Genomic DNA, 23391 nt, shown 5'->3' on the forward strand with positions numbered 1-23391 from the left:
CCCGCCTAACAAACACTTTATACACAATGACAGCACGCTTTGAAAACATCTCCGCAGTTCCGACAATATCCCGATATATATAAAAATATACGCATAGATCGAATTGTTTATAATACACCAAAAAAGAGAAGGACATCTTCTACAGGAAGAAACCATAAAGAGCGATATCCCTGAAGAAGGAAAGACCGGCCCACTCACTACCCAGAGCGAGCTAAGCGAGCAGTAAGCCCGCTCAATCTACCCGAAGGATGAGATCCGAGCCCTGCCTCGAAGGTGTCAGGTTGCGCTGCTCCATTGGCACCGGCTTTCTCGGAACAGGCGGCCTCCTCAGACTGTCGGCGGACGAAACGGAGTCGAAGGACGCCCTGCGTACTTGAGCTCCGTATCGCGAACCATAACCGTCCTCCTCATGCCAGGGACCACGGGGCGCGTAGGTCCCCGCTGTCGGCTCCTCATCGGGCTCGGGCGTGACCCGGCGAATCTGCACCCTCCGGATATCATCCTGTCGCACAATCCGGGGCCGGGAAACGATTTCTTGCGCAGGGCTGATGGACCTCGAGTTCGGCATGCGTGGGAGGCCGACAGGGATCCGGCTGCCGGTCGGAGTCTCGTATTGCCAGTTGGGAATCTCGAGGATCGGGGTCCTGATTTCTCGCACCGGAGTGAGGGGCCGCAGACTTCCCGAATGGCGTGATTCGCGTCGGAAGGGTTGGGGTTCTTCGCCATATGTGTGATAAGGAATTGGGTCTGTGTCGTAGATCAAACGCCGGCCTCCCCCGGGGCTGTCATCGAGATATGGTGACGTCCTAGCAGGCCTTGTGTGACCAGCATCACGATCTGTCCAGTATGCATCGGCATAATCTTCGTGACTCAACCTTGGGGAAGGATGGGCCGAACCCCCAACAACATTGTTCGAGAGGGAGGCTGTCTCCGCAGGGCTTCCATATCCTGGTCCTTGGTACCGATTTGGTCCTCTCAGAGCAAGCTTCCCTTCTTGGCCTTCTCGGAACCCATGCAACATAGCGCGTGGATGGGCGGGTAGACCGGCCACTGGAGGTCTTTTATGAGGCCGGTCGGGTTGCGGTTTGCGTGACCAAGTAGATGGACCTTGGTTCAACCGAGGACTGGCAAGGAAGCTGCGTGGCTTGGTGACATCCTCCTCGAACAGTGTTCCCACACTGCCGGGCCGTTTCTGCCGACTCCATCTTAGTGGCTCCGGATACAACCCGTATGTTGGCTTTTCCGGGAGCAAGCTCGAGAGAGTCCGTGGAGTAGAATGCGCTAATGATGCTTCCGCATCAGCAGTAGAAGATATGGCGAAGCCGATGTTGTGGGGACTATATAATCTCGTGGAATCCCCGTCATACCGATGTCGTGGTGTATCTGCAACAAAAGTTGGATTATGAAGCCTTGGTTCGAAGGGAGTTATCAAGCGTGACGTTTCCGAGTCTCTGTCCACGCCGCCGGGCATAGGCCTGGGTCCCGTTGGCCGCCGCGGCGGGAAAGCGAAATCTGGAGGTTCCGCCATGACTCCGCCAATCTCGAAGAAGTTTCTATCTCGAGCCTCTGCATCCCGACGTTTGTTCTTCCTGTACCAAAACAACACCAGAACTCCGATGAGGAAGGATCCCGCCATTCCAGAAGCGACAGATATGCCAATCACCGCACCAGCGCTAAGCTTACTGTGCGTGGTGGTTGTAGCGGCGGCGGCAGCAGCGGTCGAGGTACTATTGCTACTACTGGTGGTCCTGCTGGAAGTAGTCCAGGTGCCACTCGTCGAATAAATGATATTAGATATAGTGGTCGGACTGTCGAATGAGGCGATAAGAACAGAAGTAGTATGCTGGGTTCTAGTTTGAGTTTGAGAAGGTAGTGAGGTAGATGATACCGTAGAGACGGCACTGTGAGGCTCAGAGGAAGTGGTGGCTATCGCAGTTGTACTCTGGGTCGTCGTGATTGTAGCTGTTATTGTGGCATGGGTCCGCGGCAATGCTCCGGACACTGAGTCGCAAATGTCGTAGAGGTCGGAGGAGAAGATGGTCTTGATGGGACACAGCGACAGACTGCATCGGAACGCAGCCTCGCCCAAGGTATAGCCACTGGTTGTATTTGTCCGACATAAACAGTCGAGATTCCATGTTTTTCCACACGCATCATCCGGATAGTCGGAGATTACGAATTCGTCAACACACTCTCGAGCACATTTGGGTATTAGACTGGGAAAAACCGACGCTGTCGCGGTAGGATAAGAAGATTGCGATGTAGAAGCGAGACATGGAAGAAGTGATAGTGCTGCGATGAGTAGCCATTGAGAAAGAGACAATAACATTTTGTGTCAACCTAGAATTTAGGTTAGCATGTTGATTTCATGTTTCCATGATGCCATTGGAAAGCAAGCTTTCTTACATCAATCTAGACACTGCAGAGGTTCATCTGCCTCCACAACCATTAGTGGAAACGTGATACCATTCTACTGAAAGATTGAGACAAAGACACTGACAAAAGAGGCATGCAGTGCTCGAACAAACAAACAGATTTCTAGCACCGGCTCAAGTAAAAGAACATGATAAACTGATTCTGTGGAGGGAGGTCGGCAACGTCAAGGGGGTAACCGTCCCATTTCAGAGATTAGAGACCCGCGTGTTCCACATTTTGCCATCGCCTTGTCATTGTGGGCGTCAAAGGAGACACGGGATCTCATGATGGCGCCGAGTGGCTGCAAAGCAACAAGGCCAAAATGTGAGACGGTAACAATGAGACTGCGCCCCCTGTAGGCGCTTGTGTGAAACATGGTGATTCTGTCATAGATGCACTACACGTAGTCAACCGATGGGATTTCTTCAGCATGATTAGCGCTTTTGAATGGATGCGGGGCTGGCAGAGAGAGTGATGTTGATGCGATACGCGCCGTGTTAGCGCCGATGCTGCAGAGTGTACTGAAGGATGATGTCAGGTCAGCTGACTTGAATATTCAGGGTCTATGTACTGTTTCCTGGACTGGTCTCACGATGAAGCATTAGTTGAACAAATGTCTTTTTATTTACCTTTGAACGCTGATTTGTGCCTGAATATATTGATTCATTTAGAGGTTGTGTCTCTCCAACTTTTTGTCTCTGTTCACCACTGTCCATCAATCGTCGCCTAAGTGTAGTCTGGGAATAAGAAGGCCGCTCTATCTTCCAATCAGCTACCTTAATGTGCACCCAGATACACATATGCGGGGAACGATAGATTTTCAAAAGTAATTTGAATTATTGCCATTAATCATTAGAAGCTGATCATTGCCAACAGTACAAGCAAAGCCCAGTATCACAATGAGCTGGTATCATCGAAAAGAAAAAAAAAGAAAAGAAAGAAAAAACAACAGAACTGCGACAGAGGAAACGGACATCAGAGACATAGGGAGAAAGAAGATGGGAGAGATCCGACCCCATCGCCATAGTGTTTTGACATGGCATCTCCACCCGCGTAGCTCGAGGATCCAGTAAAGCGCATGAGCAGACGGTAGGTTAATTGGCGGGGTCATATTAGGCTAGAGCCGGTCGGAAGCCCGCGGAACAATTAGAAGCTGACAACATCACGGACAACACTCCCCCCCGTTCAGTTGGAATGTTGACTGCCAATTGATGGGGGATACAATTGTGGGACGAAGAATGCTGGTCGACTGAACCGGGTGATCGGGCGGTGAACAAGCAGGCGGTCTAGTATTTGAAAATGATGTAACTGCAGACGCTAGTTAGCAATGGCGTTCCCAGCAACTCAACTAGTGGTGGGAAAGCCAACGTACAGCGCGTGGATAATACCAGGGAGCCAACCCAGGATTGTCAAACAGATGTTGATCAGCAGATCAGCACCGCATCCGCGCTCGAGGAAAACTCCCAGAGGAGGCAGGATGATCGCAAAGATGATCTTGCAGACGTCACTGTCCAGAAAAAAGACCTGTGTTAGCGGTGTTTCTTTGTTTGTCGGGTAAAGTACTATGGAAGCTGCCTGGGCTGAACTGCATCATAAAAAGTCCAGACCGCTGGCAAGCTACCTGGTCACTTAAAAGGGTCATTGCGGGTGGAAGTGACTTACGAAGCAGTGAAAGGCATGGTGAATGGGAGGGTGGAGTGACTGTCTTGGAACAGTTATCGATGACGGTGGAACGTTGGTTTCTGGAGGCTTGATGCGAATGAAGAGTCTCAAGAGGTGAAGAAAGACGTGAGAGAAATTGAGAAGGGAAGAAGAGCAAGAAGAGAAGGGAGAAGGAAGGAGCGGGACCACAGGAGTCTTTTAAATTCTGGGTGGGCAAAGCAACTGCCCGCTGGCTCTGCACCGACCACTTCGGGAGCAGGGCGTAGGGCGTCACGGTACCTACTACTAGACCAACTATTGGGTCTAATGCCTATTCCTGGCTAATAGACAAATTGGCGACTCCGTACACAGTACTAGTACTGACAGTACATAGCCCATAGCCATAGCCAGTGTACTCCGCCAAGATCCAAACCTTCGTTCATGCCATGCCGATGAGATGATCTTCTCGGTATGACGGCTTCGTGGGATGCATGCTACGTCATACTTGCTCAGCCTGCTGTGGCTGATGCGAACACCCGTTACTGATTGGCCTCGACGCTTCAGGCGAGCATTTGCAGCGTCAGTCCATCCAAGGATCGATGATGGTAGACTTTTGCGTCGTATCGACGTTGAAGTGCACTGAGTACACTGTTGGAGGGTTGATTAGGTTACCATCATGAATGTCACCCGGTAGTCGCAAGATCCTCGCTCAGTAAGGGGTTTTCTCCTCAGCCTGCTAACGCCTGGCTAACTACTAAATTCGCTGATTGCTAATTGTGAACCTACCCCATACCGAACCGCGGGTCTTCACAATTTGTGTCCCCTACAAATAAACCCTTCTGTTCCTTTTTCCCGCAAACTTTTTTGTTTTATTTAGATCTCTAATTTGGTTGCCTGGAAAACGCTTGGCATATCCGACTTTCTTTTCGCCATCGGCGGTCGGCTGAGGAACTCAATCTCGGCGCAACTGAGCGAAACACGCTGCGCAATACCTTATAGGCTAATTCGGAGGTGAGGTCATCTGTAGAATTACTCTTCCTCATGCTGGAGATCTGATAATAGTACGTAGTTACGCTTAGGAGTACTTCCAAACCCTCGCTGAGACCGGGGTCCAGCAAACTAAGTACCTAGTGGGCCCGACAGCCCTATGAACCACCCTGCACACGAATCATGACTGGAGAATATAGCAAAACAATCACACTCGCATGAGCTGTCGGTCAATGGTCCACCCGTCATCATTGCTTTACATATACTCGTACATAGCAGTGTGGCTTTGCTGTGGCTATGTTTGCCTTCTTCTACTCCGTGCACTAATCATATCCATCGAGTATTTGTGTAGATCTATTCTAGGAGGAACAGAAGTGAAATCATTTCACATGCATCTTATCTTCCAACACGCGTCACCTAGGCCACATTCCTTTGAACATCTTGAAACGTCATTCCCACGTATCTTTATGCTTCTGATACCATCAAAAATACAATACTCATGTTTGTGCCAATGAGTAATCATAGACCACAAGTCCATCGTCACTTTGGGATCGGTAGGCCTTGAGAACGTGCTGGCTACATTCTGATCGCATGCTTCCTGTGGGGCAGATGGGAATAGCTTATGATTAGCTAGATTGATACTATCACTACTATGCAACCACAAACTTTGCCTGTACCTGAGAACAATCGAAGCCGGTAATTGTTGAGTTCCGGAGTCCCAGAAGACATCGCCCCCCTGGAAAGCCAATCGCCTTGTGCTATCCAGGCATTGGTGCATATGGCCGGGCGACTGCACGAGATGTTCTCGATTGAATAAGTTGGCAACAAGCTATAACAATCCCTAGGTAGCACACTTCCACATCTGCTTCGAACCTGGCCGCAGCCGCGCATCCCCTCTCCCTGGTCATCTTGTATATCCAGAGGCATCAGTCGCATCGAGCCGCAAGGCCCGAGGGTTGCAGAGAAGAACGCCCCCCTCTGCATCGATCTACACCATATCTGCCATTTAGTCATCCGTGTGTCTAGACATGATGAAGAATCCTTCCAGAATCATCAATGATGAATGATGTCATAGCCAGCCCGGGTTATGCAAATCGAAGGAAACAAGCTTTTCGCGTCTCCAACACCCTTGTTGAAGTGCCCCATGCTTGATCTACACAATCAATCGCGCACGGTTTTGGGTATTGCCATGCATAAAAGTCCTGATTGAAGGGTGCAATAGACACCGGCCTCGCATTAGTTATGCCAAGCATAATCCTACCGAGGATGGCAGGTTTCTTGAGCCGCTTGATCGTTGACAGGACTGCTGGTATGTGCGTGACAGTATGTGGCATGGGCCATGACAGGATGGTCGCTAATCCCGACCACTGTAAGTATGGGACAGCCAACGATGGTCCACACAAAATCAGTATGTTATGGTTAGATTTCGAGCCAAGAGGTGCAATGAAGCAAGCAGGTTTGGCCAAAAGACGAGTTCCAATCGAGAGGCAGGATCATTCTGCACCGAGTCCCTAGGCGGTGAGCTTCCAAAAATCCACCGCTCCCTCCGCATTTCCGGGCCAGGATGACATTCAAGTTGCAATGCTCCTGACTTGTAGCTGGTCGAAAAATCTTAAGTTCGATTGAGGTATTCATGTTACTCCTATGTTACTAATGCTTGGGTCCGCCCCGCGCTCATTGCCAGCACGGCTGGCTTGTCGTCGCTATACAGATCGGCGCATCCCTTCTATTGTTCGAAGGTCGGTCGCAAACACGGCTTCCAGTGCCCGCCCCATTGCCTATACTTGGCTCACGCAGACTCCAGGCGCGATCGTGCGTTTCTATTTCCTGTCTTCTGGATATAAATTGACCTCTCCACAGACCCCAGACGATATCATTTTGAGTGCGCCTTCTTACCCCGAATCTCTACCACGATCCGATGATGTTCCTATCTTTCTCGTGACCTCCGCTTTCGCATCATGGATCGAGTTGTCGTCTCACATATTCCCTGAACAATGGATGAGTCACTTCTTTTCAGGGTCCACCGATCCTGTGCATTCTATCTTCGCAATTGTCGATAAGCTTCCTGATACTCGACCACACGCACTACAGAATGGGGAAAGCCCCTGCGGCCAGGAAGCCGACGGGATATCGGTGCTGTTAGTAAGTCGGGACAATGTACAAGGTCAGCTCGCTGCGCCTCGCCGGGCACGAAGCATGGAGGCCACAGATTCAGGACTAGTATTCTCAATTCCGACAAGCGATACTCAGGCATCGAATGGAGGATTTAAGAAATCCATCCATGAAGTAGGCCTGCGACTTGCAAATACGATCTTCATCAATGGAAAGCAGAATACTCTCTTTGGAGCCCGTTGGATCTACAATACTGCTGCAAAGAGATATACACTCGACTGTGCGCTGGACTTGTCGAACTGCATTGTCACTTCACCAGCAGCGAACGTTAGCGACTCTTTCGAGCTTCCATTGTACCCCGTCGGGCAACGAAGGAGGGTCATTTCCAGTATGGGAAACATCCTCCGTCAATTGTCCAAACATACAGATAAACACTCCCAAGATCCCATGCCAGCTTCCTTGGAGCTGGAGAAGGATCTCCCTCGCTACATTGCCGAACACAACATCACTGACCAAAGGGTCTCCGTTTGGGCTTTAATTGAGACGTCCGAGGAGGGCTACACGGCAGGCAAGGAGGCTTCTCAAGAAAGCCTTGTCGAGGCGATCCGGAAGGGCGGTAAACTCCACCGAGTGATGAGTGGCGGAGGAGGATGGGGCAAGAAACAGGGCCTTCTATCATTAGACCCTGAAACAACATTCATGGAATCAACCCAGAAAGACAGGCTACTGGGGCTAGAGGGACTCTTTACTGCGGGCGATGCGGAAGTCTCGACGAATTCGCTGCCGCCGCCTCCGCCGCCGCCATTCGAGATGCGCGGCTTCGGCGAGGATCTTTCCACTCTCTCGCAGGCTGCAGGGCCTGGCGACTACGTCCAATTCTTCGTTTCCGTTGAACCTAGTCATCCAGATTGGCCGGCATCTCGGACTGGAGGCAATGCCTTCCATTTCGGCGTTGTCTCGGACGCCGAGGCTGTTCCTTTGCAAAGGGAATCTGCTGAACAGAAAGACCTTCGGGTAGTACCTGGCTACTTTGGTGGGCTGTCGGAGAAAGCTATAACCTACGTGCAACCCATGGCTAGGAAAGAGTCAACTGGGGAAGTGCACGAATCGAGCTCGAAGTTCGACATTCCAGGATGTCGGGTGGCATTAGAGCTGAACTGATGATCGGATCATATAGAATGGTTGCTAGCCATGTAAAATATTGTATTGATGAATTGGGGTATAATGAATGCAGCATAGTACTTCGTAGAGATCGCGGATAGTTAGGTCGATCCAGTGCTGATGTCAGTGGTTGGGGCAAATGATGCGGGAAAGCGCCAAGCCGCAGGTCACGTGGTAGCGCAGGTGGTCGGTGAACCTCTCCGAAGCAACCAGCGTGTTCGCCTTGCAAGCCTCCATCTCCGTCTCAGCTCTCCCACGCCTTCGCCTCATCTCATCGCTGTCGACGCGGCCTTCATCTACCCTACTTTCACTTTTCTCGGCTGTTCCTATAGCTTCTTCGCATCTGTCAAACTCCAAACAGCCATCTAGACCAACAAAATGGCCACCGAACTTTGGTACGTAATCACCCTGGTTGACTCCTTTTCCCAACATCCCAACGCATAGCTTGTGCGATAAGCTATCAATCCTACCCAACAGTGCTTTGTTGCGGACTGTGCTAATTTGTTTGGTTATAGCCCCGTCTATGCTGTGAGTTGACTCGCACCCCTCATCGATCATGTGCTGAAGCTCGACGGGCGACCGTCGGGTCCTCCACGAATGGAGCAACGTCACCTTGCACGAAACGAAGACCTCCTCGTACAAACAGCTAACTGCCGCCCATTAGCCCTTCTTCGGTGCGCTGGGTTGCACCTCAGCCATCGTCTTCACCTGCTTCGGAGCTGCCTATGGAACTGCCAAGGCCGGGGTCGGTGTCTGCGGCATGGCCGTCCTCAGACCCGATCTGATCGTCAAGAGTACGTTGAAAGCCCTTTTCAACTTTCGTTGCAGCCGTGGAGGAGAAACCAGGCTTCTGCAGTCTATACTTGGAACTGAGCCACTAACGATTGTGATAACAGACATCGTCCCCATTGTCATGGCGGGTATTATCGGTATCTACGGTCTGGTCGTGTCCGTCCTTATCGCCAACGATCTGAACCAAAAGGTGCCGCTGTACACCGGATTCATTCAGCTGGGAGCTGGTCTCGCTGTCGGTCTGGCCGGTCTGGCTGCTGGGTATGTTCTTTGGGCTTTACTACGATTTCGAGCCGAGAAGCTGACTATTTATCTTAAAGTTTTGCCATTGGTATTGTGGGTGACGCTGGTGTCCGTGGAACTGCTCAACAGCCCCGTCTCTACGTTGGAATGATTTTGATTCTCATTTTCGCTGAAGTTTTGGGTACGTCCACCATATCTATAATATGTCTACTCCGGCACCACTAACCACCGATCCTCTTATCAGGTCTGTACGGTCTTATCGTCGCCCTTCTCATGAACTCCCGCTCGAGAATTGACGCCGTCTGCTAAGCGAACGATCCTAATGCTCGCTCGCCCGCACGTTCTCTGTGAGACTCGTGCGCGCACCGGCGATGGCAACGACGAGATGTGAACAAGAACCCGCGCGAGCGGTGCCCCGTCGTTGAAGCCTAGTGTTCCCCATGTTACGAATCGTTTATACCGTGAAGCGCGGATTTGGTCCAGAAATCCATTCTCAAGAAAACATGATCTTTTAACGTGATGTGTGTGTGTGTGTCTTGGTCGTCGGAAACATTCCCTAAGATTTACGTTACCGACAAGTGGTGGAGAAACAAGTTGATCCGCTTGCAGGGTCTGTGAGTTGAGAAAAGGGACGGCTAGTGGATAGGTATATCAATCTCCCTCCTTTTCCATTTCTTCGCGTCCCTTGGAGCAGGAGAAGGAGATTATATGCCAGTGTAGACTACTATTAGTGGGAGGAAGTGGCGAAGGGGGCGATGTTTGAATGGTTAGTAGATATTTGAATCTACTATTGCATGGCTAAAGGTTTTCTTTCTTTGTGTTTTATCTTTTGCGTTGCTTACATGCTTACTGCTTGCTTCCTGTACTCTATGGGTGTCATGTCGGTACTTGTTGAATCAATTGATCCTGACACTTAAATTGATCTGAGCTGTTAGAAAGGGGGAAACAAGGCCCTGGCAAATATTTCCAGGTATGGTGCATGCGCATCGGCTTACGAGTATAGATAAACATCCGGAAAGAGTGGGTATGCACATACGCACATACGATTACACGAACCTAACCAGCTGAGAACTGAGAATAATGATAATATGTCACATAGTATTGTCTATAAGTGTCGGTTGAATTGGATGACTAGTAGGTCGGTTGATGGGGAGGGAGATAGAGATAAGATGCATGCAAGTCAAGCAAGAAAAACGGAAGATATTCAGAGAAACCAGAGGTCAACGTTGCTTTCGAAAAGTTGTTGGGAGGGGGAAAAAAAACCGGAAATAGGGAATCCGGATTCATCAAAGCAACGGGACACAAAAGAAGAACAAAAAGAAAGCACATGTCTTGGGTTTGGAGAAGGAAAAAAGGAAGCCTCTTAAGACTTCTCCAACTTCCGCCTCAAGGTTCTCGTCTTCCGCAACAACTTCTTGAACTTGTGCTTCTTCATCTTCAACCGACGACGTCTCTTTGTGCTGATGGCCTGCATGGGGCCGTTGATCTGCTGATCCTGCTGGTCGATGTAGCTGAGCTCCGGGTGGGCGGAGGGGTCCACGACATCGATGTAGGCCTCGACGATCTCCGGCGGCGCCTGTGCAGCCCCGGGGACGCCCATATCCTTGGTGGGCATGAAGGGGCCGGCGTGGGCCTGGTAGGTCTTGCGGCCATCGGGGAGGGTGGACTCGTGGATGGTCAGGACGGCGGAGTAGGTTTCCGTCGTGTTGTTGTGGTGGTTACCCGTCGTCGTCGTTGAGGCGAGGAGCTGCTGCTGCTCGCTGGTGGTGTTGTTGTTGGCGGACATCTCGTTCATGGGGACCGGGGGTGGAGGAGGGTGGAAGGGCCGCAGGCGCTTGGTGAGTTCCTCGATGGAGAGGGTCAGGTTCATGGTTTGAGAGGGTTGCTGGCCCTGCTGGCCCTGCTGGAGGAAATTGCGGTCGGTCAATTCCTGCAGCACGGCCTGGTAGTGGTTGTGGTCGTCCTCGCCTTCCATGGAGTGGACAGCGGACGAAAGCGTGGAGATCACATCGTCGACGGCGGGCTTGCGCTCGGTGAAAATGGCGTCGAAGGCTTCGGAGGTGGAAGTCGGGGGCACGCTGGTGGAGACGGAGATGGGACGGTGGATGGAGAAGAAGGAAGCGACCTGGACATCTGCATGGAAAAGAAGAAAAAATGTGTTAGCAGCTGGAGTTCGGCTTCGGGAGCTTTTCACGTTGCTTTTCCCCCCATGTCGCAGTTTGTCTTTTGGAAAGTGGAAACTCTGTTCGAGCTGGCTGGCTGGCTTACCATGCGGGAGGAGGTGCTGGGTCGAGGGAACGCTGGGAAGTCGGGAAAATGCCGTCTGCTGCTGCTTGTTGGAGCCCGTGCGGACATTGTCCTTACGACTCCGACGGGTCGACTTCCCTGAGTTCACTTCCAACTCCAGCTTCCTTGCGCCATCGCTAGAATTCGAGGACGAGGAGGAGGAGTAGCGCCGTTGACGCACAGGCTGCGTTGAGCCGGTGAGGTTGTTCGCGGAGGTGGTGAGAGTTTGGCTTGAGGCGCGAGTGACGCCTGAGATAGGGGTAATGGGGGCCCAGGCCGCCCGGCGCAGCGAGGAAGAAAGCATTTTTCTGGTTTCCAAAGCGTCGTAAGGTCCCAGAAGCTGGGTAAACGAACTTGGCGGATGCGTAAGAGGCGAAACCGAAGTTGAAGTTGATGAGCCGATCATGCGGATCTCTGCTTAGCTCAGCAGAGATTTGCGGGATATTGTGGCAGGTCATGTGATATCAAGGCTTGTATGATCTCGAGGTAGAGAACAGATTCTGCCACCTTTGACCTGACACACTCAATCTGAACTAAATGGCTACAATGCCCAGCCTCTGTGATCTCCGTATCTCTGGCGGTAGTAACCATGTAAGTTGTTGCTTCCCACCAAGAGGGCTCAGGTGAGCTGCGTTGTTCGCACCACCACACAAAAGAAACCTTAGCAGTTTGGGATTTAAAAGTAGAAAAGTGCTGTTTATACTTTCGCAATGGGCCCATTGGCAATGCGCATGGTACAATAGTTGCCACGCAAACTTGGATCGTTCCAAGATAGGACATACTACAAGTGTAGGTCTTCGAGTGATCTAAAATTCGGAAGACGTGCATGATTGCCGTCAACTCAACAAAAAAATGTTGTCCTTTATGTAACACTGAATAAGAGAATGAAGTAGATACATTGAAGAAAGAGATGGGACCGATGAACCCAATGAGAGGCCAAGCATTGGAAATAAAGGCCAAACGAAATCATAAGGTGTTGCTAAGGACGCAGACACAGACACAACTATGTGGTATATGGTATCAATCTGCATTAGAAAGGAGATTCACGCCGCTGAATCGAAGATGAGATGCGTGCTTTTTTCAGTAGAGAAGAGCGTGGTGATAAGAAAGTCATCCAAGCGAGCCAAGGACGATCTTGAGAATGACAAGGGAAGAGAATGGCGTCGAGCAGTTGCGGACAGCACAAGTAATGCTGCTAAGGTAATATCAATAATATCTCGTGGGAGATGGAGATCCCACGGCCGCAAGAATGTTTCATTAGATATTAGTCATGCCTAGTGATACCTTAGAGTATTAAGGTATGGAGATTCTTCTGGATTATCATGTCTTGCACGGAATCCATGGTAGCTTTCAATAAAGTGGTATCGGTGGCGTTTGTATAGTGGATGTAAATCTCGCGGTCTGGAATCCGATTGATGCCTCGGAAGCGGTCGGCGAAGTATCTTGCTGCTGCATCGAAGTCGGTGTTCGAACCGTTGTAGTCGGGGAAATGATTAGAGACAGGCGAAACTTGAAGTTTCCCCTTGAAGAGATCAATCTTGTTCAAGAAGAGAATGATGGGCTTGCGCTTGAACCACTCGCCATTCACAAGTGATTCAAATAGCATCATTGCCTCATGCATTTGGTTCTGTGCGCACAAAATGGTTAGATGGTACTAGATCATATAAAATGAGACCATGACTTACGGCATTCTGATCCTCAACAAGACATTGATCGTATCCTGATAAGGCAACCATGAACAAGAGGCATTGCACACCCTCGAAGCAGTGAATCCATTTCTTGCGCTCGGATCGTTGTCCGCCAACATCCATCATCCGAAAGTTCATCTGACCGAGTTCGAAGAGAGTTTCCGTTATTCCTGTCGTTCGCAACCGAGCTTGTAGCATGTCCTGATTGTCGGGGAGCCAACCGGGAGTAAATATCCGGTCAAGGGATTCGAAAAAGCTGGAAAGAAGGTTAGTTGAGTCGCTTAGGCTAAGCCGTCATTCGCCACTCACTAGTGTAGGTTATCATGAAGCGCAAATTCATGTCCTCGAGCCACTGCCTTCTGAACGCCTGAATCGTCCCAAATATCCCTCAAAGCATCACGAACTTTCAAATCCGAGAATGCTTCATCGGAGCCCACATCCGGCTCCAGATTGTCAATAAATTCACCCAGCGACTAAGCCCATGAGTTTAGTAATTAGTTTCTGGACCGTCAGATCCAAGCAGTGGACCTGGATAATGATTTTCATCGGTTTGAGGGTCAACTTACCTTAGTTGTTTCAAGTTGATAATCAATGCTCTCTGTACGCATAATTTCCAATAGAACTTTGAAGGCGATAATCAGGTTCGAGTAGATTACCGCCCGAGTCTGAATTCGTTCGTCTTCAGGAAATCCTCCCGAGTGGATGATGCGCATCTGTTTGATGATTGTTGACTTGCCGGACTCTCCCGCACCTGGACAGATCTGGTCAGTGCAAAGAACAAACCAGGCATCGGCGTGTGCCAAAGCGCATACTTACCAAGGAGAAGAATTTTGATCGTTCTGTCCATCACTTTCTTGTCATTTTTGAGCGCCTTCTCTATCCTCACATTCCGTTGGAGGGCTTCTTTATCTCCCGCATCTACGGGCTTCGAACTCATACAACCCATTTTGCGATGGTATAATTGATTCCTGACAAATGTGAAAAGAAGTGTCTGTTTCCGTTGTGTTAATGAAGTGACTCCGGAAATTCATCCAAAGATGCGCGCAAAGACTGTCAGGTCTGAAATTGAATCAGGGATGCGCTCAGGCTGCGAGGAATGACCAGTCAAGTGGGTTACACTCGAAACATGTATCAGGTGCAGATCTGACTCTAAGTGGGGGAAGCAATGCCGCCATTCAAAATTCGGATCAAGATGAAGTCACTTACACTCGGGAACAGAGAAAACGTCTGACAAGCGGAGGGGTAGAGTTGCTATATCCGCAGCGTAAGATTAGACACGCTTCCACCGAGTTTATTCCTGCAACAGCAGCGAGAGGCGTCGGGAAATTTGTACGTACACTGAGATATTCTATTTTCGCCGAACTATCCGCGGCTGCTGGCTCAACACTTCCTTCAAGTATCGGTCTTGTGTGGCGGCCTATATACGACGATTATCTCCACGCGCAGAGAGTCCGCTGTGGATAATTTCTCGACAGTATTCAGGTGGATTCGAAGGCAAGAAAGCTTTAAGGAGAAGCGAGTTGGTTGGCAAGAACGGGAGATTCGACGGCTACAGCTCCGTGCGACTTTGGGGCTTTGATAAGCGCAACGATGTTGGCGACAGGAAGAGGGATTGAGAAACTCGAGTGCGAGATAGGTGCGACGATATATTTATCTCGCTATACCCCTGTTGAATCTGAAAACGAAGGAGAGGGTGTATTCCAGCTGAATGAGAGAAGAGTCGAAGGTAATCAAAATCGGAGTTGGCGTAGGAGGAAGATGTGCATTACTCCCATATCACAGCTGATGGGAGAGACGGAGGGAATTGTAGAGAAGGAGCAGAAAGGAGCACAGAGGATGAAGGAGGAGAAGTATCCTTGTCGAAAGCAGCAGATCGGTCTATAGAAAGAGTAATTGGTGGACAGGACGAGGTAACGGAGGTGTCGCGCAGTTCGTTGAGATATTCCAGTAATCCCGATCGGAGTGGGTCGCAGTGCTTTTGCTAGCAAGGTCAGTTCAGTCGGTGGGTGTGGGTTTTCTTGGATCCTGAATGGCCCTGACGCGGCGCCTGTAAGACTTGTAATACGACAAGTGATGAGTGGTAAGATACTCAACTTCGTTCGTCCCAGGGGAAGTGAGAAACTCAACAGGAAAAGAGAGGGAAAGAGAGAGAGAGAAGAAGACGAAGAAGTGTGAGGGTGTCTTGAGGGAGTGTGAAGGTGGTAGCGGTGGTGCTAAGGGACTTAGCCATAAGTAAGCCCTTATGCAATTAGTGTCAGTTACCTAGTAGGTAGCAGTGGAGAGGAGATAACATGGCGAGCGGAGAGCTAGACTCCTTAGACTCCGGTAGGTTAGGTAGTTGATTCGGTCATGTCAAGACTTAAGAGGGGCACCGGCACAGCAATAATACGAGTGGCTCCGGTGGATGAGGCCTGGATCCACCACTTGATTCTTCGCCCGCTCTTAGTCTGATTCGAGCCGATTGGAGATAGTACTAGGTAATGTAATATGCCATACAACAAGCACTGTGACCATACTGATACATACATACACGGCTTTACCAGCACTTACCAGCGCTTACCAGCACTTACCAGTATTGTACTGTACTTCAACTGGCTCCGACTGACTCGAGCTTCTCCTCTTGAGACCCAGTGAAGGTTTCATGACCTATGCCCATGCCATGGGTCTGCAGTAGACTGCAGTATCATGAGGGTCTAACCATGCCAACTACCGACCGGAACCAGCTTCGTCATCGTATGATTCAAACAAAGACAATGACTTTCCAGCCTAAGTCCCCCCTATATCGCCTTTCTCTTCCACCTTCAGGTAGCCCTATCCGTGTTTTGAGCTTGACTTCCACACTATCCAAACATAGTTTCTCTTACTACTCGCACACAACGCCACGAGGCACGGGAGTACCGCGCTGCCATGCACGGATCGACGTATATTTGCCTTAGAACCATACTGAACCTTATTCACAGCGCATGGAGCAAACCTTGGAAGGTGCTGACCACGACCTAAGCTGCTAACAAAGACAGTCTCCCAGTCTCCCTGGCTAGCTCCAGTGAATTGGTGGAGTCGAAGTCTCGTTCTCATGCGGTCAATCCTAGGTTTCCGAAGTCGTAGGTGATTTAGCTCTAAGCTCAGCAGCCAACACAAGAGCCCTGTAGATCCCGATGGCTAGAGATCCCACTGTAGGTCGCCACCCGGCAAATATATAAGAGGCATGCTCTGTTAGAGCTGCTTTGGCTCACCGAGCATCATGTCCAGACTGGGAGCAGATCATCGTCAATCTATTCAACAGCGTACAGGTCTGGACCTACCTACCCGACATTGTTGAATCAACAATCAGCGTATACATCAGCATCGAGGAGCTCGACTGATCAAGAACAAAGACAAAAAGGCCTTCGATCATCAGCTAGCTAATAGGCTTAGGCGCAGTTTCATCTATCGATCCATCTATCGATCCTTTCAATAATCAGTCGAAAGAGCGAACCTCGAACTGATCCAGCGCCATGCTAGGACCAAGTAGGCAACAGTATCGGGATTCAGGAGGCGGCGCACGAACCTAGCGTAGGTACTCCGTAGGTAGGTTGGTCCAACAACCTTTGGAGTGCCAAACTTTATCCCACCCAGATCATGATCTGTCATGATTCCGAAGCGACCTATCAATAGTTTACCTCCGGAGCAGTTACAAGTCGATTGCCCCGAGTGCCCAGGTTGCCCAATTACTAATCACATGGATGATAACGACGGATGTATGGTAAGTATGGTAGGAATGGTAATCTGTTCTGTGTTGATACAGTACCACGCAGATGAGTCGGTCGGGATTGCAGGTTTCCGGTTTCATCAGAGCTGCCAAGCAAGGAATAATACACTGGTGGAGGGCGCTAAGGCAGGGGAAGCTATGAGTCAGCAGCCGTCGGCATGGACCAGGTCAATTTCGTCCCAATCAGTTCGCGGAGGATGGCCGGTTGCGGACTCGACCTACAGATAGAAACTTACCTGAAGTACGGAGTAGCATCAAGTAGCATGGCAAACTTGACGGGAACAGGTAAACATTGCGCATTCCATGCAATCCTTAGCGGGGGTGTGCGCCTCTCCCGGACATATCATATGCAGAGTGTTCGTAATGAGATGGTCCAGGGAGAGGGGATCTACAGGAGCGAATCTCGGGCATCCACCCCGGATTTGGCATGGGAAAGTGTCTATCTGAATAATGATGCTAATTGATGGGCGGCAGCATCCGCGCAGCTGCATTGTCCCTAGAGGATCCATATTGCATGCCACTGCCCTGCGAGACCTTTAATGATGGACCTTTCACAAGTGTGGTTAGCTCTACCCGAGAAGGCGCCGCTTCTATTGTTCAACTTAGACCTCATTGTTGAATGAACTATGCTCGCGCTGTCGGCAGATACTGGGATATAGATTCAGAGTGCTTGGGATGGGTCAGACCACTCACAATTGTCCTACTTCGTACTCGATGCAGAAACCACGGGCGCTATGCCAGGTCTCTTAGATCTAATCGCAAAGCACGTGAGATAGTGTTGCCAATCTGTATAGAGGCCTGCCGCATTCCTCGAGACAATGCAAGGGAATAGCCGTGAGGAATGAACGAGTCACAGACATTCCGGAAGGTGACATGTAGCTTGCATTCACGCGAGAATTCTGGGTGACAATCACATTGTTGAGATACCAAGACTCTATCGCAGCCACGACCGCATTTGGTTTGATAAGACTTTTACTGCTCGCTTTTGTCGGTCACAGACGGAGAATGCAGACTCAATAGCTGTGGGGCATGAATGACAGACCTGTGCTACGTATCTCTCTCGTACTGACTGCAACAAACACCCCCTCCCCCCCCGGCAAGAAGATTGTCGTGACGCCAGCGAAACTTTAACATAACTCGCATTGATCTAAACTCGTCAATTGAGATAATATCACAGGTAATTCGAGGGTTGAGGATGCACACTTGTAGATGGAATCATAGATACACATATACAGCACAACACATACAGGGTCACAATGGTCACAATACCGACTGCTTTCGTAATTACCAAGTAAAACCCACAGTTTGCACCCCCCGGGAACCACGTGCTCCGCATCGTCTTGTATTGTTGGATCCTTAAATCGGTAGCGGTTTCACCATGGAGTGGCTTCCTTAGTGAGTGACTGCGCTCTTCCATTGGCCCCACACCCGGAGCAATCAAAGGGCCTGACAGGACGCACTGAGCTTCGCGGCACATTTACCCCTACTCAACAATTAAATAAGTTAATGTTGCTGACGGTATAAACTACCCTTCTTGCGTGGTCGCAGACCTAAGCACTACGCTACGCATAGTTCCCAATTCTCAGAAATATGTTCCTTCCATCGACAGCTGGGTTTGCTGACCGATCCTCAGGTCCAACGATTGACTGCAGCTCCCTCAAAGTGCAACAGTCTATATCCCTTCTGTGTTCATCGATGAGTGTCGCACCATGCTAGACAAGCCTTCCCATACCTAGAAATCCTTTCGCCCACCCCTATTTTCCCAGTTATGCTTAGCCAGCTTAGGCTGTTGTGACCCCCACAGGCGGAGGGGGTCCTCTTCTGGTTAACGGGCAGCGTGGCACACTCCAGCCGGGTTTCCATGCATAGAAGCATACCCGTTAGAGGCCTGTTCCACCTCATTCATTGGCGAACCCTCAAGCCATTCGCGTGGTGGGAAATAAGAAATGTCAGTTCAAAATGCGGTCTACATCCGGGTTCCACCAATAATGCAAAGCTCTATGCTTTTTTCAACGGCCGCTGGGGACCGGAAAGGGGAGTGATGTGCGCCCATCCTCATCCTTCCGAACGCGAGCAAGAGGCAGATCATTGGTAAACAGCCTCCGAGGTTGCATTGTCAGCTTGCTTACCTTCGGCCAGGGGATCTTCATCTGTCGCTAATAATATCCACAGCACAACATGGCGTGGTAATTTGTTGAACCTATAGGTGCTGGAGCCTACCATTCGTCCTGCTCCTGCTCGAACCTCCGCACTTCTGTCGGTGAGGTCCGGTACGGATGCAGAACACTCTCGTAAGCACCCTATCAATATGTTCCCAATCGACAAGCGAAAGTGAGAATAAATTAAATCGAATGGACGATATGCCGCGGCTTCCCCGTATTCAAACTTTAAATCACAACTAAATCATAAGTAACAGGAGCTGGCGAGATAATTCGGTCTTCCTTACCAAGCTCGAGCAATACTTGAACAACAGAATCCACTATCGCCACAAACAACGCAAGCTTTGGGATCCTGGTGTTGATCACAATGGCTTCGTTTGCCCAGGGGCGGTGGGCGGCCGAGACTTGACCAGGGTAAAGCGGGGGCGCCGAATTCTCAGCGAGCAAACCCCGTTCCTGTCAAGTGGATAGCTGAAGATACAGCTATGGCTTTAGTACGTAGCCTGCTAACCATGTTTCCCTGGGATGTCTCTGAGTGACCTGGGACGCTGCTGTCATCAAATGTCAGGATGCGGTTCATAGCATGCGAGCTCTTCTACCGCGATGGTCCTCCTTAACTCCCTCCCATGAAGGCCGGGTCAAGTCAAATATTCATTCCGAGCATTTACGTGATGAACCCAGAACGGTGGTACTTTGTGTCTTGAGCATCGCTTAATTTTCCTGCTTGTGGTGCCGTCGGATTGGTAATACGTGCCTAAGATGGCCCAAGCTTCAAGGTCGTCTTATTGTTCATTGACAACTCTTAACCCTATTGTGGGTGGCAATGAGTGAACATTTATCAGGAGGACGAGCATAACATTGTTTTTATTTGTTGTGAACATGCGGTTCATCGTCTCTGGTGACCAGTCCCCACAGCATGTGGCACTTCAACTCTTATGGCGCGCGAGGCTTTGAAGTATGGCACAGGCGTTCCATGGCTCGGTAGCAAGGATCGAGCCGAGCTGACTGGTCCTGAAGCTTTCCAGAACCCGATTGAGCTTCTGCTGTGTTTCTTACGAGTCATACGAGAGAATCATCATGTGGAGTCCTATGGAGGAGAGAATAACTTACCTCTAAGCGACGGACAACTACCGAGCAACCTTGAACCATCCTTCAGCGCGCGAAAATGGACCCATTTTTAGTGCCCTATCCAAGCTTTATGCTCATGTTGTGACAGCTGAGTCATCCGCACAAGCTCAACTAACTGATGAAGTACATAATGTAGTTACGAGTAGCTAGCCTAAACCAGTGCATTAAGATTTCCTGGGGAAATCAGTCATTATGTCTTACTGATAAACGATAAAGAAACTGACAGACACACTCCGGTTGGGAAGGATTCTATCGCACTAAACTCTATCTCAGGCTGACTGCATCTTCCCCATCCTTTGCCATTACGTGGTTGCGCGGCGGACGGCCAGTGAAATGAGTGGTATGCAGAGCAACCAACTACCCCTGAACAGGTCAGTTCAGCCTACTTGAAGTCCGGCATACAATTGCCAATTGACACCATGTAGCAATCAGGATACACCACATTGTCAAAACCAGCCACCAGGCCGTTGGACCCCTGATATCGAAAAGAACCAATTGTACTACGAATATCCCGATGATCACAATGATGCCTTCAGCCTCCTTCGCGCTCTATGTGGGTATAGGGAAAACTCCTTGCTTGGCTTCGCCAGCTATGTCCTCTTCTCCATTCTTTCTTTTTTCTCGGCTGCCTACTATTTCTGGTCCCTAATGCCTTGTAAGTTACCAGCCGTTTGATTTCATTACCCCTCGTCCGACTCCTGACCGGTGGTTTTCGCTGACATACAATGGTAGACGAACCTTCACACCACAACCCGGTATCGATTGTCCTGGCCACCTAAACCAACAATTGCATAACACCCCTATTTCGAACCGTTTTGACTGTGCAAAATGACGATGTGTGTTTTCCGATCGGTCACATTTGCAGAATCGCCACTTTAACACGACCCGGAGCGGAGATCTACATGCGTGGCTCTGCCGTAAACAGAAAACAACATCAAAAGCCATGAGGGTCTGCCGCCTGAAGTGTCTGATAAAAGAGCTTCGGTACTGTCGGCCGCACCAATCAGCGCCCAAGATCAGACGGTATGGGACAGTGATATTCATTTGAAATATGACAGGTCTCACGAGGCTGTTGCGCGGCACCCGCACTCACCCTCCCCCCCGGTACTAGATCAGATCGACTCCAAAGAAGAATTACGACTAGTACTTGCTCCTTCCATGTACATACCCAAACAAGCTCGAATCGAATGACTCTCTGTGAATGCCTCTTCCGTGGCCAGATATTCTCCAGCCCAGGTGCTCCATCAATCTGGAAGTTGCTTTACCCGGTCGACGGAGTGTTTTCAGCATGGAGCCGAGCTGGGCATGACTCCGCCATGGCTGTTTCCCAGGAAAGCTCTCCCACACGGTTGATCTTGCAGACAGCAACTTTTCTCAACATCTACCAGGAAGACCTAACACAGAGCACGAGTCTTGGCTAGTCCCGAGCAGATAGGCTCACCTTTCCACCAACTGAGCACATGCGGCCACAGGGTGGGTGATACAAGTCTTTAGTGGCTCACTCAGCCCACTCGGGCTACGTGCTGAGCGCAGTTTCATGAATAATATATTATGACGGTGGAAAACATACGATGGCAGGATACTGGTTAAAGCGCTCTGCTTCCAACCGGCAGCGATGGGGCATAACCTAAGTCACTGTTGATTCTTGTTTCACTAATTTGACCACTCGGCCACAAACCTGGGATGAGATGTAAGAATAACCTCGATTTTATGAGCTCTTCGAAGGCTAGCAGTAGCTTAGTTTGCAGGGGTAATTGAGACTTCTCATGGGTCTCTAGTCTGCTGGCCCCCGGGGGCCTTGATCTGTCCTTTCTCCAAGCTCAGGGAGACTTCTGCTTTCGCATGTGTCCAGTGCGGCTATAGAGTAACTCATCTGACATCTAAGAGATATGTAGTCTTGCTCAAGAGTGTCAATCATTACTCTGTACCAGTGACTCCTGACTACAGCCATCTCGTCCTATTGCCAGGGAGTTCCAGGAAGGGCTCCCCTGGGAATCATCAACGCAGGAACGCACTGTGATAACTCAGCCATACAATTCATTGGCAAAAGACAATAGCAAAGGTTCTCACCATCCACATCTTACCTGATAACAAGCTAATCAAGATTTTGCCAGCCAAGTGCAGTTTTTCCGACGTTTCTGGGCTCCAAAGCAATGCCGAGATGTGAGAAGTTTATGTCCCTGTCATTGCTCGCTAGACGAAGTAGGAGTCACCACGTCATTGCACAGATCAATCAGATGGATAGTGGTACACGCCCGGGTCGCCTCCGACTTCCTCCGGACCGTCTACCAGACCCCCTGAGCGTATAGACATGAGTTAGCAAGCACACCCGGTGTCTTCACCAGCACACTCCCGACTGCGGTGCAATGGTCGGGTTCTCGTCTCGAGGAAGAGGGTTCCGAGCCCAACTTTGAAACCACATCGCACGTCACATTGCACGTCACCACAAGCGAATGATTGCACGCTACCACCGTTCTATTCCCACCCCTCCCCCCTCGGTGTGATAGTAGAGCCCGATCGATCGCCGGATTCATTTCCTGGGAGTGAGTGAGCAGCGCCAGCGGCATCCACTGTCCCCGAGCCGTTCATCCAGATGTTCTACATACTCCTTCCTCGACCAGTATAGCCATTCTCCACCACTCAGAGGGCCGTTACCCAATAAGACAGTAAGCCTCGATAGACGACATTAAGCAAGTTATCAGCAAAGCCGTCCAATCGCCTGGAGCAGACCACGCGCCGGGGGGGGATTAAGATAGCTCTGAAAGGCTGTGCAAAACTTTCCAGTCATGAATATGGCTTCACAAGCCTGAACAGAGTCTGACCATGTAGCCGTGGCCGCAGTCCCGGTTTTCTGTGCTGGGGGGGGGGCATCCAGCCACTCACTTATCTTGACCTGGGGGAGTTCAGCTAGCAGCTGAGCGAGTCTACATGGTCTTCCTGTAGTTCTCCCTGGAATTAGAGGCCGTGTGAGGGTGGGTTCGCCCTCGTCCGACTCTCTACAAGCATGCTGGATGAATGGCGGCTGGGGTTG

At 50.2% G+C, this 23391-nt stretch overlaps 7 protein-coding genes across 7 annotated transcripts; 3 read left to right on the forward strand and 4 right to left on the reverse strand.

Moving 5' to 3' along the window:
- Positions 1-137: 137 nt before the first annotated feature.
- On the reverse strand, positions 138-2806 carry BO95DRAFT_154632 (uncharacterized protein). The gene is made up of 2 exons (XM_025580670.1): positions 2407-2806; positions 138-2340 (listed from the first exon to the last, which is right to left on the reverse strand). The coding sequence occupies exon 2, from the start codon at positions 2327-2329 to the stop codon at positions 233-235; it is 2097 nt and encodes a 698-aa protein (XP_025441621.1). The 5' UTR covers positions 2330-2340; positions 2407-2806; the 3' UTR covers positions 138-232.
- An 895-nt stretch (positions 2807-3701) lies between these two features.
- BO95DRAFT_464413 (YqaE/Pmp3 family membrane protein) lies at positions 3702-4094 on the reverse strand (the record flags this gene model as incomplete). Its single annotated transcript, XM_025589059.1, has 3 exons — positions 3702-3723; positions 3788-3922; positions 4078-4094. The coding sequence occupies 3 exons, from the start codon at positions 4092-4094 to the stop codon at positions 3702-3704; spliced, it is 174 nt and encodes a 57-aa protein (XP_025441622.1).
- A 1737-nt stretch (positions 4095-5831) lies between these two features.
- Positions 5832-8372, forward strand: BO95DRAFT_482748 (uncharacterized protein). Its single transcript, XM_025590259.1, has 5 exons — positions 5832-6352; positions 6390-6412; positions 6453-6561; positions 6755-6855; positions 6904-8372. Exons 1-5 carry the CDS (start codon positions 6286-6288, stop codon positions 8314-8316), a joined length of 1713 nt encoding a protein of 570 aa, XP_025441623.1. The 5' UTR covers positions 5832-6285; the 3' UTR covers positions 8317-8372.
- Positions 8373-8592: 220 nt separating this feature from the next.
- Positions 8593-10155, forward strand: BO95DRAFT_515054 (H(+)-transporting V0 sector ATPase subunit c). Its single transcript, XM_025591723.1, has 6 exons — positions 8593-8711; positions 8832-8844; positions 8981-9110; positions 9213-9369; positions 9429-9532; positions 9596-10155. Exons 1-6 carry the CDS (start codon positions 8695-8697, stop codon positions 9658-9660), a joined length of 486 nt encoding a protein of 161 aa, XP_025441624.1. The 5' UTR covers positions 8593-8694; the 3' UTR covers positions 9661-10155.
- Positions 10156-10473: 318 nt separating this feature from the next.
- On the reverse strand, positions 10474-12091 carry BO95DRAFT_443563 (mitochondrial 37S ribosomal protein mS38). Its single transcript, XM_025586683.1, has 2 exons — positions 11620-12091; positions 10474-11484 (listed from the first exon to the last, which is right to left on the reverse strand). The coding sequence occupies exons 1-2, from the start codon at positions 12041-12043 to the stop codon at positions 10715-10717; spliced, it is 1194 nt and encodes a 397-aa protein (XP_025441625.1). The 5' UTR covers positions 12044-12091; the 3' UTR covers positions 10474-10714.
- A 383-nt stretch (positions 12092-12474) lies between these two features.
- Positions 12475-14739, reverse strand: BO95DRAFT_415214 (guanine nucleotide-binding protein subunit alpha). The gene is made up of 5 exons (XM_025584343.1): positions 14142-14739; positions 13892-14076; positions 13635-13798; positions 13323-13581; positions 12475-13264 (listed from the first exon to the last, which is right to left on the reverse strand). The coding sequence occupies exons 1-5, from the start codon at positions 14269-14271 to the stop codon at positions 12923-12925; spliced, it is 1080 nt and encodes a 359-aa protein (XP_025441626.1). The 5' UTR covers positions 14272-14739; the 3' UTR covers positions 12475-12922.
- A 5954-nt stretch (positions 14740-20693) lies between these two features.
- On the forward strand, positions 20694-21139 carry BO95DRAFT_464418 (uncharacterized protein; the record flags this gene model as incomplete). Its single annotated transcript, XM_025589060.1, has 3 exons — positions 20694-20731; positions 20786-21015; positions 21093-21139. The coding sequence occupies 3 exons, from the start codon at positions 20694-20696 to the stop codon at positions 21137-21139; spliced, it is 315 nt and encodes a 104-aa protein (XP_025441627.1).
- Between the last annotated feature and the right edge of the window lie 2252 nt (positions 21140-23391).

This window comes from Aspergillus brunneoviolaceus (genome assembly GCF_003184695.1).
Source record: "Aspergillus brunneoviolaceus CBS 621.78 unplaced genomic scaffold BO95scaffold_39, whole genome shotgun sequence".
Classification (NCBI taxonomy): domain Eukaryota; kingdom Fungi; phylum Ascomycota; class Eurotiomycetes; order Eurotiales; family Aspergillaceae; genus Aspergillus; species Aspergillus brunneoviolaceus.

Excerpts from the sequence above, each read along its gene's own strand:
- BO95DRAFT_154632 (XM_025580670.1), bottom strand. The coding sequence starts at position 2,329 with ATGTTATTGTCTCTTTCTCAATGGCTACTCATCGCAGCACTATCACTT.
- BO95DRAFT_515054 (XM_025591723.1), top strand. Across the intron at positions 9,111-9,212 it reads ACCCGATCTGATCGTCAAGA|ACATCGTCCCCATTGTCATG; the intron begins GTACGTTGAAAG and ends TTGTGATAACAG. Across the intron at positions 9,370-9,428 it reads CTGGCCGGTCTGGCTGCTGG|TTTTGCCATTGGTATTGTGG; the intron begins GTATGTTCTTTG and ends TTTATCTTAAAG.
- BO95DRAFT_415214 (XM_025584343.1), bottom strand. The coding sequence starts at position 14,271 with ATGGGTTGTATGAGTTCGAAGCCCGTAGATGCGGGAGATAAAGAAGCC. Across the intron at positions 13,799-13,891 it reads ATCAACTTGAAACAACTAAG|TCGCTGGGTGAATTTATTGA; the intron begins GTAAGTTGACCC and ends TCATGGGCTTAG. Across the intron at positions 13,265-13,322 it reads TTGTTGAGGATCAGAATGCC|AACCAAATGCATGAGGCAAT; the intron begins GTAAGTCATGGT and ends TTGTGCGCACAG.
- BO95DRAFT_482748 (XM_025590259.1), top strand. The coding sequence starts at position 6,286 with ATGCCAAGCATAATCCTACCGAGGATGGCAGGTTTCTTGAGCCGCTTG. Across the intron at positions 6,353-6,389 it reads GATCGTTGACAGGACTGCTG|GATGGTCGCTAATCCCGACC; the intron begins GTATGTGCGTGA and ends GGGCCATGACAG. Across the intron at positions 6,413-6,452 it reads GGTCGCTAATCCCGACCACT|TATGTTATGGTTAGATTTCG; the intron begins GTAAGTATGGGA and ends ACACAAAATCAG.
- BO95DRAFT_443563 (XM_025586683.1), bottom strand. The coding sequence starts at position 12,043 with ATGATCGGCTCATCAACTTCAACTTCGGTTTCGCCTCTTACGCATCCG. Across the intron at positions 11,485-11,619 it reads CCAGCACCTCCTCCCGCATG|ATGTCCAGGTCGCTTCCTTC; the intron begins GTAAGCCAGCCA and ends TTTTCCATGCAG.